The sequence below is a fragment of the Crocodylus siamensis genome, chromosome 11, assembly GCF_052110815.1.
Source record: "Crocodylus siamensis isolate JL-2025a chromosome 11, ASM5211081v1, whole genome shotgun sequence".
Lineage (NCBI taxonomy): Eukaryota > Metazoa > Chordata > Crocodylia > Crocodylidae > Crocodylus > Crocodylus siamensis.
In genome coordinates, this window is record NC_143405.1 from 52,105,019 (window position 1) to 52,117,192 (window position 12,174).

Below are 12,174 nucleotides of genomic sequence, written 5' to 3' on the forward strand. Positions count from 1 at the left end.
CCCAGAGGAGGGGGAGGTGCTGCGCTCATAGACTTACCCAGGAGCTTTTCCTGGCGGTGTCTCCTGCAAGTGATGATTCTGCACAAGCAGCCTCAGCTCACAAAACCATGTGCTATCTATCTTGATAGATAATATAGATAGATGTCTATACAGACTGAAGCAAAGAGGAGAGCTCTCTCTGCACATCTCTGCTTTGACTCTGTAAGGTGCAAACCTCCTGCTTCCTGCTTGACTTCAGGCTAACTGTCCTTTCACAGCAGCTGATAAAACAAGCAAACCTCAGCTCATAAATGCTGCTGTATAAATAGTGGTATAGATAGATGGATACAGATAAAATGCAAATCTTTCTGTTTGATTTCAAGCTAGCCTTTCACTGTTATAGGCATATCTAGGTAGGTAGACAGATATAACTCAAGCTTTTGGGAGCTGAGGTTCACTTCATCCTGTGAAAGAAGGTGCAGAAAGTGGAGAATAAGGAGAGAGAAATTACAGTACAACATTCAAGGGCAAGAAGGGGGTGGTAGTGGGAGAGAGAAGCAAACAGGTATTAAGCCCATATTCAGAAATCTGAAGAGAAGTCTGCCAGTGTGGCGGTTGCATTCCCAGGGGTTGTACTACTTCATGTTTAGCCACTTGACCTCCCCCAAAAGGCTCAGAGCAACAGGAAGTAAAAAAAAAAGACGCAATAATCTACTTTAAAATATTATCTAAAAGACAATTTTGCTTCCTTTAAAAAAGGCATTTAACAGCAAGAAGAAATATATCCATTCATCAAACATAGTCATAACAGAGAGAAACCATTTCAGGGGCTAAGGGGTTGTGCGCTGACATTTAAAAGAACGCTGACATTTAAAAGAAGGGAGGCTCAGAGAGATGTGCAAAGATGCAGTACTTTGCTACACTCAGACAACAACAGTGGGGCCTTCAGGAAATGTTTCAAGAAGGGATGGGATTTAATCTAGAGCTGTTGCTCTTGTTTCCTGGAAACAGCAGTGAGGACAATAGATTGGGGGACAGGTGTTTCTAGTCTTGACACTAGGTGGCTTCTCTGAGGTCTTGGGTAAGTCATTTTATGTTTCTCCATCTCAATTTCTCTATCTGTGCACTGAGGAGAATGATGTCTGTTTTCCTGTGTGATGTGCTTTGGGACCTTCAGATGAAAGTGTAAAAGTTAATAATGTTCCCCAGATGTTTAAAAGCCAAAAGGACAGAATTAATGTTAATCTGCAACTTTAGAGGCCACAGCGTAAAGACTGAAAGACAGGTGCAGTCTGATCATGGTTTGCAGAAGACAGTGCTTCTGTATTTGGGACAGCTTGATAGCGAAGGAGATAGTGTAGTGCTGTAGGAGAGAACCGGAAGCGCCTGTTTTGTTCTAAATGCATCATGGCCACCTGAGTGCACCTTGTAGCCTCATCATCGCATCCTTCCCTTCATGCATTCTCAGAGCTGAGCTTACTGCCCCTGAAGTGCTCTGGACTCAGGAAAACAACAGCCGGTAAAAGTGAACTTCATTGTCCTTTCACCATGAGGCACTTCCTTATATTTGGACAGTGCCAGCCTGGCACACCAGGGCTCTGGTCCCTGACTGAGGTCCCTGAGCACAACCACAGTGATAATGTACCGGGTGGACTTTAAGGAAACAGATAGGTTTTCCAGCATTCCTGCCATTTAAAAGCAGCGTTCCTGCTTATATTCTTCCAAGTCATTTTACAGTGCAATATACTTCTTGCTATTATTTCTGCTTGTTGACTCTTTGCATGTCTTGCAGCTTGGGTAAGAAAATGAGCTTGGCACTTTCTGTTCCCGATTCTTCTGCAACAGCGTAGAGATGCAAGGGGTTTCCAAAACATTTACATTCAAACAAAAAGCTTTGCTAATGTTTAATTTAAATGGAGAAAAGCTTCCAATCCAATTTTGGTTTGTAAAACAAACCTATCTATGGCTCTATCACTGCATATTGGGGCTCTGTTCCCTTTACATGCATAACCATTTATAAAGTGGTATCAATGAGCTCTCTAGATCATTCAGATAATTTGCTACTGAAAGGAGGGACTTTATGAGATATGGATCTAATTCCTGCCCTTGCCACAGACTTCCTGACTGACTTGGAACAAGTCATGATACAGGTGCAAAATGAGTTATAATGCTGTCTTTTTTCCCCCCTAATTGTTTGTGTTGCCTGCTTAGAACATGAGCTGTAAATGGGACCAAAGTAGTCTTAAATACATATGAAATGGTTTGAGAATTGGGACCACGAGCTGCTCACAAAAGTGATCTTGTGATGGAAGTTCTAATACTATTTAGCCAGTGACGGCCATCACTTCGACAGTGGTGGCTGCTTGCCTGTTCTTTGCCACCATAAGTTCTGGTGCCATATATTGAATATAACCCAAGAGGCACTGGTGATGCCTGTGTTTCTCCTGTTCTCTTGTGGCAGGTTTTGGTCCCCCTCCCTTTTTTTTAATCAGGTGTTTTCTGTCTCTGAGGCACCAGAAGATGGTCTTGCAGATGCTTTTTGGACAAAGAGTTGCCTTCAATGGCTTGGGAGATCCCTTCCAGTCCTGTGTTCCTTACAGGAGAAGCGCAAGATGGAAGAAAGGAAGGAAGAAAGGACAAAGCTTGCTGGGAGAAGAACATATGGTTGGATCCGCTCGCACCTGTGCAGTTTGCAATGTTCGAGTCAAATTTTGAAATAGTCCCAACAAATGCTGTTGCTGAGACCAGTCGTTCCTGTGAGCTGCCCAACACGCCATCATTGCTTGGCAACTTACCATGGGCCTTGGGTTGTTCTCCGAGAGGATTTGAACGGCAGGGCTGGACCATTTGGGTCAGGCAAGCAGGCTGTTTTGTCCCGAGGGAGCAGGAGAGAAGATGCTGGCGGAGAAGCAGCCAAATGGACCGTGGAGGCCAGGCCTGTTGGAGGAGCAGAGGAGACAAACCAACAGGATGGGGGAGGTTAATTCCCAGAGTAATTAACCCACAACTGTTTGGGGGCCCCCTGAACGGTAGTTTTGAGGTGAAGAAGTGAAGGGGCGGCGAGCGGATGCACACAGGAGACCCTCGTCTGCGGGGCCCCCTGTGGCCACAGGTTTTGGGAAGTCCCGAAAAGCCGACCCAAGGGCTGCATTTGACACCACAGAGGCAAGCGGGGAGCTGCTGCAGGCTGAAGCAGGGGTCACTGGAAAGGCTCCTAGACACGATGGGGAAAACAGCCATTCCTTTTATCAACCTGAGCCCTTTCTTTCATAGTGATGATGGATATAGGAACGAGCGGAGTTTTTCCCAGTTAAAGCGCAGAGTTGGAAGACGGGGCTGCGGGCTGCCAGCACGGCTGTCCCCAGCAGGCGGGAGCAGGGCCCGGCGGGGCGGGGCGCGGGGCTATTTCTGGCGGCGCGGCCGAGCTGTTCCAGCGCCTTCCAGCCGGGCAGAGGCGGCGGCGGCGGCGGCGGCGGGGGAGACGGAGACCGAGCCTAAGCCCGACCCGGACCCGGCCGCGGACTCCCGGCCGCGGGGCCTGGCGCCATCTTCTGCCGGCGGATCCCCGCAGGGCCCGGGCGGGCCGCGGCGCCGACATGACGAACGTGTCGTACCACATCTCCAACCTGCTGGAGAAGATGACGTCCACCGACAAGGACTTTCGGTAGGGCCCGGCCGCGCGCCGGATCCTGGCGGCCCCGGGAGGGGGGCCTGGGCCGCGGGGCTGCCCCGGCGGGGAAACCGCGCTTGTTTGCTTGCCGTTCATGTCATTTGTCTGCTTTTCCTTTTATATCATTTATATATCACGATATACGTATCATTTGCGGCTCTGACTGTGGCCGAATTGGCCCAACCGAGCGCCGAATCCGAGAGTCCGCGACTGTCCCCCGTCCGCAGCTTCGGTTTGTCTCCCAAACTTTTTTTTTTTGTTAACGAAATGTTTCGTGTTCCAGCCAAATCCGCAAATCAGTGCCGAACCGCAGCTGGCAAACATCCTCCACCTCCATGTGGGGCTTCGGATATTTCCAAACCCTTTACCGGGCGTGCTGTGCTGTGCACAGGCCCAAGTGTGGAGGCACGGGGTTCGCCTGCCCTCAGCTGTGCGGCCATAGGAGCCTCCCATTTCCATGAAGTGATTTAAGCCCTGATGCCTCAGCAGGTGCTGAACCGCACCACAAGAGCAGTTTTATCCCTGGGAATGCTTCAGGAAAATTGCCTTTGTGGACCTGGATACGTGGTGTTTCTCCTACATTGCACTGTTTCCAAATCCTTCGGCGGGCATCCTGCTTGCAGGCCTGGCTTGGGGTTCAGATGCCCCTGAGTTTTGCTTGCCCTCGGCCATGAGGCCCTCAGAGCAAGCAAGGGAGGAGAGGCTGTTTCCATAAACTGGGCTGCACCTTGGTGGGTCCTGAACCGCGCCAGAGAAGCAGTTCAGGAAAACTGCCTTTTTGGACGCAGATGCGTGGTATTTCCCCTGCCAAGTTAAGAAGCCGGGAGACTTGATCTCAGACTTTGAGAGGCCGGGAAGGGAAGGGAAGGGAAGCAGGTTGAAGCCTCTCGGCTGAGGGCAGGGAAACAGGTTGATCTCGTCTGTTCTGCACGACTGAGCCCTTGGTCGTTGCTCTTGGGTTGTAGATCCCACCCACACCCCCCCCGGGGAAGTTGGGGTGAGGAGCAGTGGACTGTCACAGCCAGCAAAAACAAAACAAGTCATTGCAGGCAGCTGGCGATCCCTGGAAATCCTGTGCTGTGTATTCAGTGCTGCTCAGGTAAAATAGAAAAGGCCTCTGGTGGCTTGGTTAGGAGAGGCTGGTGTCTGGTTTGTATTGGTGTTGTGGGGAGAATGAAGGAAGCTCCATTGAATTGCAATTAAAGAAGTTATGTAGGGCAGCGGTTTCCAAACTCTGACATTGCACAGCACCAATTTAAAATGATACAACCTTAAGTACCACCAGCAAGTTTTTGTCATGTACAGTAATTATAACAAATCTGTTAACGCGTACTCCTGACAGGCTGTTCATGTACCACTGGTGGTCCCTGTACCACAGTTTGGGACATTAGCAATGCGTAAGGGGTGCACATGCACCCCCTGAGATTGGCGGTGCACCCTGTGCAAAAAGTCCTGCCGATGCTGCCAGCTGCTTGCCACCTTCCCCCCTTCACAGCTGACACAGCCAGCAGCGTCTGTGGCAGTTCCTGCAGGCCAATGCTGTGGGTGGTCGATGCAGCCACCTGCGAGAGCTCCCTGCTTGCTGTCGCTGTGCCTCTGCAGCCTCCAGGGCACACGGTGTTCGTGGTTTGGGAACAGTGATGTAGGGGAAACCCCTGAGTAGACCACAGGAGGGAGGGGGATACTGGTACCTAGTTAACATCATGGGCAGGAGGGGCCTGAAGTGAGAGGGGCGAGAGGTAATTTGTCTGCCCCATGAAAGAGGAACTAAGGGCCATTACAGTCATGTAGTTCAAAGGCCCCAAATATGGAATGTAAAGTTCAGAGGAAAACATTTTAAATGCAGTTTTAAAAATAAGTTATATTTACACTTTATTGCAGCAGGTGGCTGTGTCAGGAACTGCTTGTAGTTAAATGGATTGGAAAAAAACATGAATTCAACTGGCCTTTCTTATTTGACAAATCCCTTGGTAACAGGAAGACGAGCTTAAAATAATTTCTCCCTTTTAATAATCAAAGGACAAACATTATGCCTCCAGCAGCCCTTACTGATGTCAGTGGGACTTGAACAGGGGTATCGGAGAGAAGAATTTGACCACAAGATATTATTAGTAGCATTGTTCGCAATATTTAAAAATGACTCTAACTTGATGTCATTTAACCAACTAGTAGCTCTTATGCAGATGTACTACTTTACCCTCTGGGCATGCAGTTGAGTTTTAAAATACTCCTTTTAATTTATCAAGGAGCATGTTAATGTTTTTGATTGTGCTTTGTCAAATGCTTCCTATTTAAAAAAGACTTTTACACTTCCAGTGACATCTGGAGCATGCATCTAAGCTGTGGCTATTATGGGTACCCACCATGTTCAAAGCCTTTATTTTGCATGGTAGCCTAGTATTTTGTTAGTTGATGATGGAGCTGCTTCATTAGTGCTTGGCTGAGGATCCTTATGTGGTCCAATGTTCTCTGCAGACTTTGCTTTCAAAAGAAGCTAAATAGCTCTTACTGACTCAGAAATGTCAAGTATTGTTGACATTGTAAGTCAACAATCTGCTTTTCTCATCTTCAGTTTCTGGCAGGTTACACAAGCTTCCATCTCTCTCTAAGCCCAGATGTAGTTACTTACCGCTCAAGAAGAGGCTTATGCACTAAAGATATGGGCATTAGACTATTGTGGTAGTTTTTTTTTTTTTAATGCTGAATGAGCTACATCAGAGGCCTGATTTTAAAATGTAGTTTTTCACTTGAGAAAGAAAGGAGAATGGTTTACCCATATCATGAAATTGCACTAGCTCACAACAAACTGTTGTTTTAAGGTTGGTATTGTTGCTGAAATAAAATGCCATTGAAAATATCTGGTTTTGCCATGTGGGACTTTAAAGCACACCTAATAGTCTGACAGTGGATAAAGTAATGACTGACTTTTTTTCTTATGAAAAATGAGGAACTGTCATGGTTTAGGGGGGAATGAATGTCAGGGAAACATCATTTTGGCATCACTATTCACATCTGTGAGAGCTGTGACATAACCAGGGCCCTTTTGTTTGTCCCTGTATCATCTAAATGCTCACTGCATTTGTACTATTGTAAAAATGCCTATGCCCCAACTACAGTAAAGTTCCCATTATTAGCAGAGAGACATTAGCACAGCAAAATAGCTAATACTTCTTTCTAACTCCCAAGAGGCCTCTAACAGGAAAATTAGCAAAAAGAGATGTTAACTTTGAAGAGGCAGCTATTCAGGTTAGTGAAAAAACTCCAGAAGGTTATAAACAAACTGTGTGGGCTGAACAATAGAAGCTTATATATAGACCAGAACTTGAAAGCACACTTCTGGTCTAAGGAGCCATTATAGAAAAGTGCCACTATTTACTCTACACATCTTGTGTGTGTGATTTATGATGGGTAGAAACTGTCGCTATTTTGGTGGCTAAAGAGTTCTTACTTCAGCCCTCTAAGAGGGTCAACTAGATGCTGTTTTGACTTATGCATTATCAACATACTTCTTAGCCAAGGTCTAGGACCAAATCCTGCCCTCAATTTTACACTTGGAGCAATGGGCAGTGTTTAGATAATAATCCGTAATACAAGCCAGAAAGCAGGACCAGATTTTTAGGCACTACACTCATTTTTGCAGGTATGACTATTAAACACACATTTTTCCAGTGCTGGGAGCCAAGTTGACCTGGAGTCATTGAGACAAAATATAGAGGCTGAATTCTTTCCTGCTCTTTTTAGTCATGTTACAGAGCTATACCTACACTGTTAAGAAAAAGTTTGGGAGGTGAGGAGAGGAGTCACTTATTTCTCCTATATTTTGACTTTAGTTCTGGGTCTTTTCCCACCAAGTCTTTCTGCTCAAATTCTCCCGTGTGTTTACAGTGGGGGTCGCTGCTCCCTTATCTCACTTGCAGTTGGGTTGTGAGAAATACTACATTTTTGTGTATCAAGCACTCTCCATGTTGCTAGGTATTAAATTAAATGCTCCATGTAGATCATCTGAAAAGCATCTGGATCTACATGTTGGCTAACCTGTTGTTGATTTGCCTTGTTTCAGATTTATGGCCACCAATGACCTGATGATGGAACTTCAGAAGGACTCCATAAAGCTGGATGAAGATAGTGAGAAAAAAGTGGTGAAAATGCTTTTAAAATTGCTTGAGGACAAAAATGGGGAGGTGCAGAACTTGGCTGTCAAGTGGTAAGAGTCTTTGTATCAGCTGTCATGCTTATTGTCAGGAATAGAACCATCAAAGAATCCAGAAAATGCCCTAAAAGAGACCCCTACATGTTCGGTGCCTCTGGTTCTTTCAGCTCTCCCTTACAAACTCCATGTGTCTGGTAGGGGAGAGGCAGCCTCTAGTTATGGTGCACAGGGGTAAACTGTATGAATAAGCATGTAAAAGTCTTTGTAGGAAAAGTTTGGAGACTTGGAACACTATTAAAAGTTGGATATTGTGGGCTACCTGTCTGCTATCTAAACTGGCATCTTTAAGATTTGATTCCAGCAGATCAAAACTCAGGACCTACGTGCTCAGAAATTCTGGAGAGCTTTGAAATTCAAAGCTAAATTTTCCCAGAGGGTCCCATCTTTATAGTGTATCACACCACAGCGCTGACATAAATGCTTCTTGAGCATTGGTGTTTGAATTCCAGACCTGAATTGTATCAAGTGACACTAGAATGTATTTGGTTTTCCCTGATTATACTCCCAAGCGTAGCTTGTGCCATGGATTCACTTTTGTTCATTTCAAAGAATCTTTTTCCTTTAAGAAGTAGAGGCCCCTGGATTATAGGATCCTCTGTAAAAGTGATTATGATGCTGACTTGTTCTTCCTGTCTCTTTCCCCTAGCTTATCTAAATTGGATTGTTCACTCTAGCCATGACATTGAATGGGTCAGTTCACGCACAGGGTTCCAAAAAGGTGGGCCATTTAAAGACCATTTTGGGTTCCTGCATTCAACCCCACTGTGGATTTTCTCTCTTTCCCCTCTTTTTCTCATCTTTAACTGCTTTCCTCCTCTATTTTTCCCTGTGACCTTGGATGTTTTTTTGCCTACCGCTCTCCTGATCCTTCCCTAATTGTCTTTGGCCTTGTTCCTGTCTGTAGCTGCTTTGGTTCCATTTCTTCCCCTGTTTTCAAAGTAAGGGCACTGAACAAATTGAGATGTTTATTTGCCTGCTTATCCACAGTTGGATCAACTAGAACATGAGTCCTTACTCTCTTTGATTTCTGTCTTGTCAATGATGACTTTCTATTACATGCTGGATGAACCAATGAGGAGATGATCTTCAAACTTAGCAGCCAATCAGTTGTTTCAGATCAGAAGACTGGTATCTTTAATTAATGGATGTGGCATCCCTTAGGATACTGACAGCCTGATTAGACGGTCTGACCTACATGGTCCATATAGGGCACGGGTTTGGGATTCAGTAGGTTACTTAAAATTGAAAGTCTTATAGTATAGATCTTACTTCAGCTAAAACTGGCATTCTTATGATTTTATTCCTACAGAGGGAGACTTAGCTCAAAACCCTGGGCCCAAACACTCCCATATAGAAATCTGTTCTATTTCTTGTTTTCTCTCAGATTTTTTATGGGAACTGGGAAAGTTGCATAACTTCTGTGTTTTGTTTCCCTGTCTACAAAATGGGGATGGTGATAGGTACTCTTTTGTGCAGCACTTTGAAATGTATGGAAGAAAAGCATTTACACTTATGCCAAACTATTATTGAGTATTGCTTTTTCAGGAATTTATATTTTAGAAAACTTGTCTAGAATCCAAGTGACTACTTGTTTTTTATCTTGATCATGGAATAAAATATCTAGGTGAGGGGGATATGGGGAGGGAAACATTCTACTACTAACCCAGACAAACGCCATATTCAGAGTGTGACACAAAGACCTGGGTCTTGGGTTTTTGGTGTGCTAGCAAGTCCATACAGATTTTGCAGAATTAGCATTAGGAGACAGAAAAGTCAGTGTTTCTAAACAGAGGAGGAAAAAATGCAGTTGGAAAAAATGTTTTCAGGCTCTCTTGAGACTGTTGTAACAATGACTCCAGTCCAATGTTTATACAGAGGAGCTGACTGACATTTCTTAGTAACAAAATCCTTAATAGCCAACAAAAACATGTAATGGTGAAAACCTATCTTTGAAGGGAGCTGCTCAGCTCTCATTTATGTCAAAGGGAATTTTGCCATAGGCTGTGGTAGGAGCAGAATCTGTCGAGCTGTGCCTCTGAGTAAGCTTCAGTAACATTGGAGTATGTTGGTACAGGTGCTGCTGCACTTCTGGATTCTCAAGAGCTTGTGGGCAGGCTTTATTCCTCATCTGCACACACCTGCTTCGATAATCCCGTGGCAACACTAGTGGCACAGTCTTACCCTAGTCTGATGTAGGATATCCCACTTAATGCCAACTTCAGGTTCAGCCTCTTAGAAACAAGCGAGACACATGGATCTTTTCTTCATTTGCACTAAATTATACGTTATGTATTATGAATGTGTGCTATTGCTGACTCTTCTGTCTTTAAGGAGGGTTATCTCATTTTTTTTTGCATTGTAATATCAACTTGGCAATGTTTCTTTAATTCTGGCAGCCTGTTGGCTTCAGTGTTTATCAATCTGCTGGCGGCTGCTAAATTTGGATTTGATTTCCATATATACTGTGCAAGTTGTATGTTACTGTGTGTGAACAGTTCATTTTAGGCTAGAAGAAAGAGAACAAATCTGGTCTCCCCAAGGAATCAACCAAGCACAGTGACACTGTCTGCTCAGCAGCGGAATTGGAATCCAAATTGGCAGATACCTCACTGCTGCCTCTGCATCAGACAGGGAGACTCCTTTATATCTAAGGATGTAGACTGATGTCATCTTTCATATCCAAAAATGAACTGATGAAACATAGGTTACACAAAAGGCACATATTATGGATAAAGTCCCCCTGCTTGTCTGTATGGCAGCTTATAGGAAATAATAAAAAAAGAAATCAAGTCTTCATTCAGGATTCCCACTGCAGTCATTCCCTGTGTAAGGCAGGTAGAATCTGGTTCACATGAACTCGGTGCTTGGTTCTCTGAGTCACTTCCCCTGCAAGACCTGTGGAGGTGGGGAAAAGGGTCTGGTAGTTAAGGCACAGGAGTGGGAATGACTGCCTCTGAATCTTGGGCTAGTCACTTAATCTAGCAATGCCCTGTGTTGTATGATTAGCATTGGTCAGAATATTTTTTTGGCCGTGTTTGCATGAATAAAAGATGACTTTGCTTTGGAGCGTTGGATTTGCCCTCCTTCATGTTTGCTTTTCACAAATACTTTAGGCACTGAATTTCCTGGGGAAAAGAACTGATGGAAACACCAGTTGTCAGCAAACAGTGTAAAATATTCATGGCAAAATGAAGGAACATTGGTTTGTACAACCCAAACTCTAAATACCAGTCATTTGTGGTGAACTGCTCACAAACAACTAGAGGCAAATTATTCCACATATAATTCTGTATAGTAGATGAGTTAAAGAAAATGTTATGCTCTTAGCCAAGACGAAAGTAAGGGGGTTACTCGAAACTAGTGTTCACTCAGTCCTAAGGTTAACTGTGCAGAGGCTGAGTTCTTTGTACAGTTCTTTCTACAGCAGAGGGCAATAGAAGGTTAACTTCATCTGGAAACATTTACTCATTTTGGCTTTTGCTTTTAGGCTGATTCATTTCTGACACCTTTTCAAACCATGACTGTAGATACCTATGTGACCTCAACATTGTCTACCGCATAATACTTATTAGGCTGCCTGGGCAATTAAATTAATCTTCTTTTTTCTAAAATGCACCAGCTTGCCCAGCAACATTCTCCAATAGAGTAACTGATGTACCCTATGATAAGAATTGATCTGAAATTCATGAGCCTCCCCACTGACTTCCCAGGCCTTGTGATGTACTAACTGGACAGGAATATGAAATATATTGAGTCTAGAATTGTAATGGAGACTTTAGGGCACCTGCCGTGAATTTAATTACGGTTTGGAAATGAAGACAACATCTTCAGCATTAGGTCTGGCATACCCTTTAGCTCCAAGAAAGCTGACCAGTGAGTGCTGAACCTTTTGTGACCAGGGGGACAGCCTCCTTTCCATTTGGTCTCTTTTCTCTCTGCCTTCTGCAGTTTGGGTCCTCTGGTCAGCAAAGTGAAAGAATATCAGGTGGAAACTATTGTGGATACACTGTGCACAAACATGCTGTCGGATAAGGAACAGCTCCGGGATATCTCCAGCATTGGACTGAAAACTGTCATCTCAGAGTTGCCTCCAGCATCTACAGGTAAAACATTTCCCACCCATTTCCTTCTAATGTCCATCATTATGATCCTTCCCTTTGAGAAGGCCATAAAGCCTGTTAAGAAGCAGAGGACAGCTTGGAATTCAGAGCCTATGTTTGTGTGGGAGCCCCTGTCCCATGCCCAACTGTTTTAGTAATGGGATGTAACAATTTAAAGATAAAAGATCAGAATAATGATTTTAAGATAATAGAAA

The 12,174-nt window shown here is 44.5% G+C and overlaps 1 protein-coding gene across 2 annotated transcripts in view; it reads left to right on the forward strand.

The window, feature by feature from the left end:
* The first annotated feature begins 30 nt into the window (after positions 1-30).
* Positions 31-12,174, forward strand: part of LOC149855880 (cullin-associated NEDD8-dissociated protein 1-like) — a 29,730-nt gene continuing 17,586 nt past the window's right edge. The window contains exons 1-3 of one of the 2 annotated variants that reach the window (XM_090021974.1): positions 31-3,643; positions 7,710-7,853; positions 11,808-11,962. In XM_090021974.1, the coding sequence (XP_089878100.1) occupies positions 3,576-3,643; positions 7,710-7,853; positions 11,808-11,962 (367 nt within the window). In that variant the 5' untranslated portion in view covers positions 31-3,575. Of the gene's footprint in view, positions 3,644-7,709; positions 7,854-8,490; positions 8,578-11,807; positions 11,963-12,174 lie in introns of those variants that run through there. The other variant, XM_090021975.1, reaches the window with a different exon arrangement.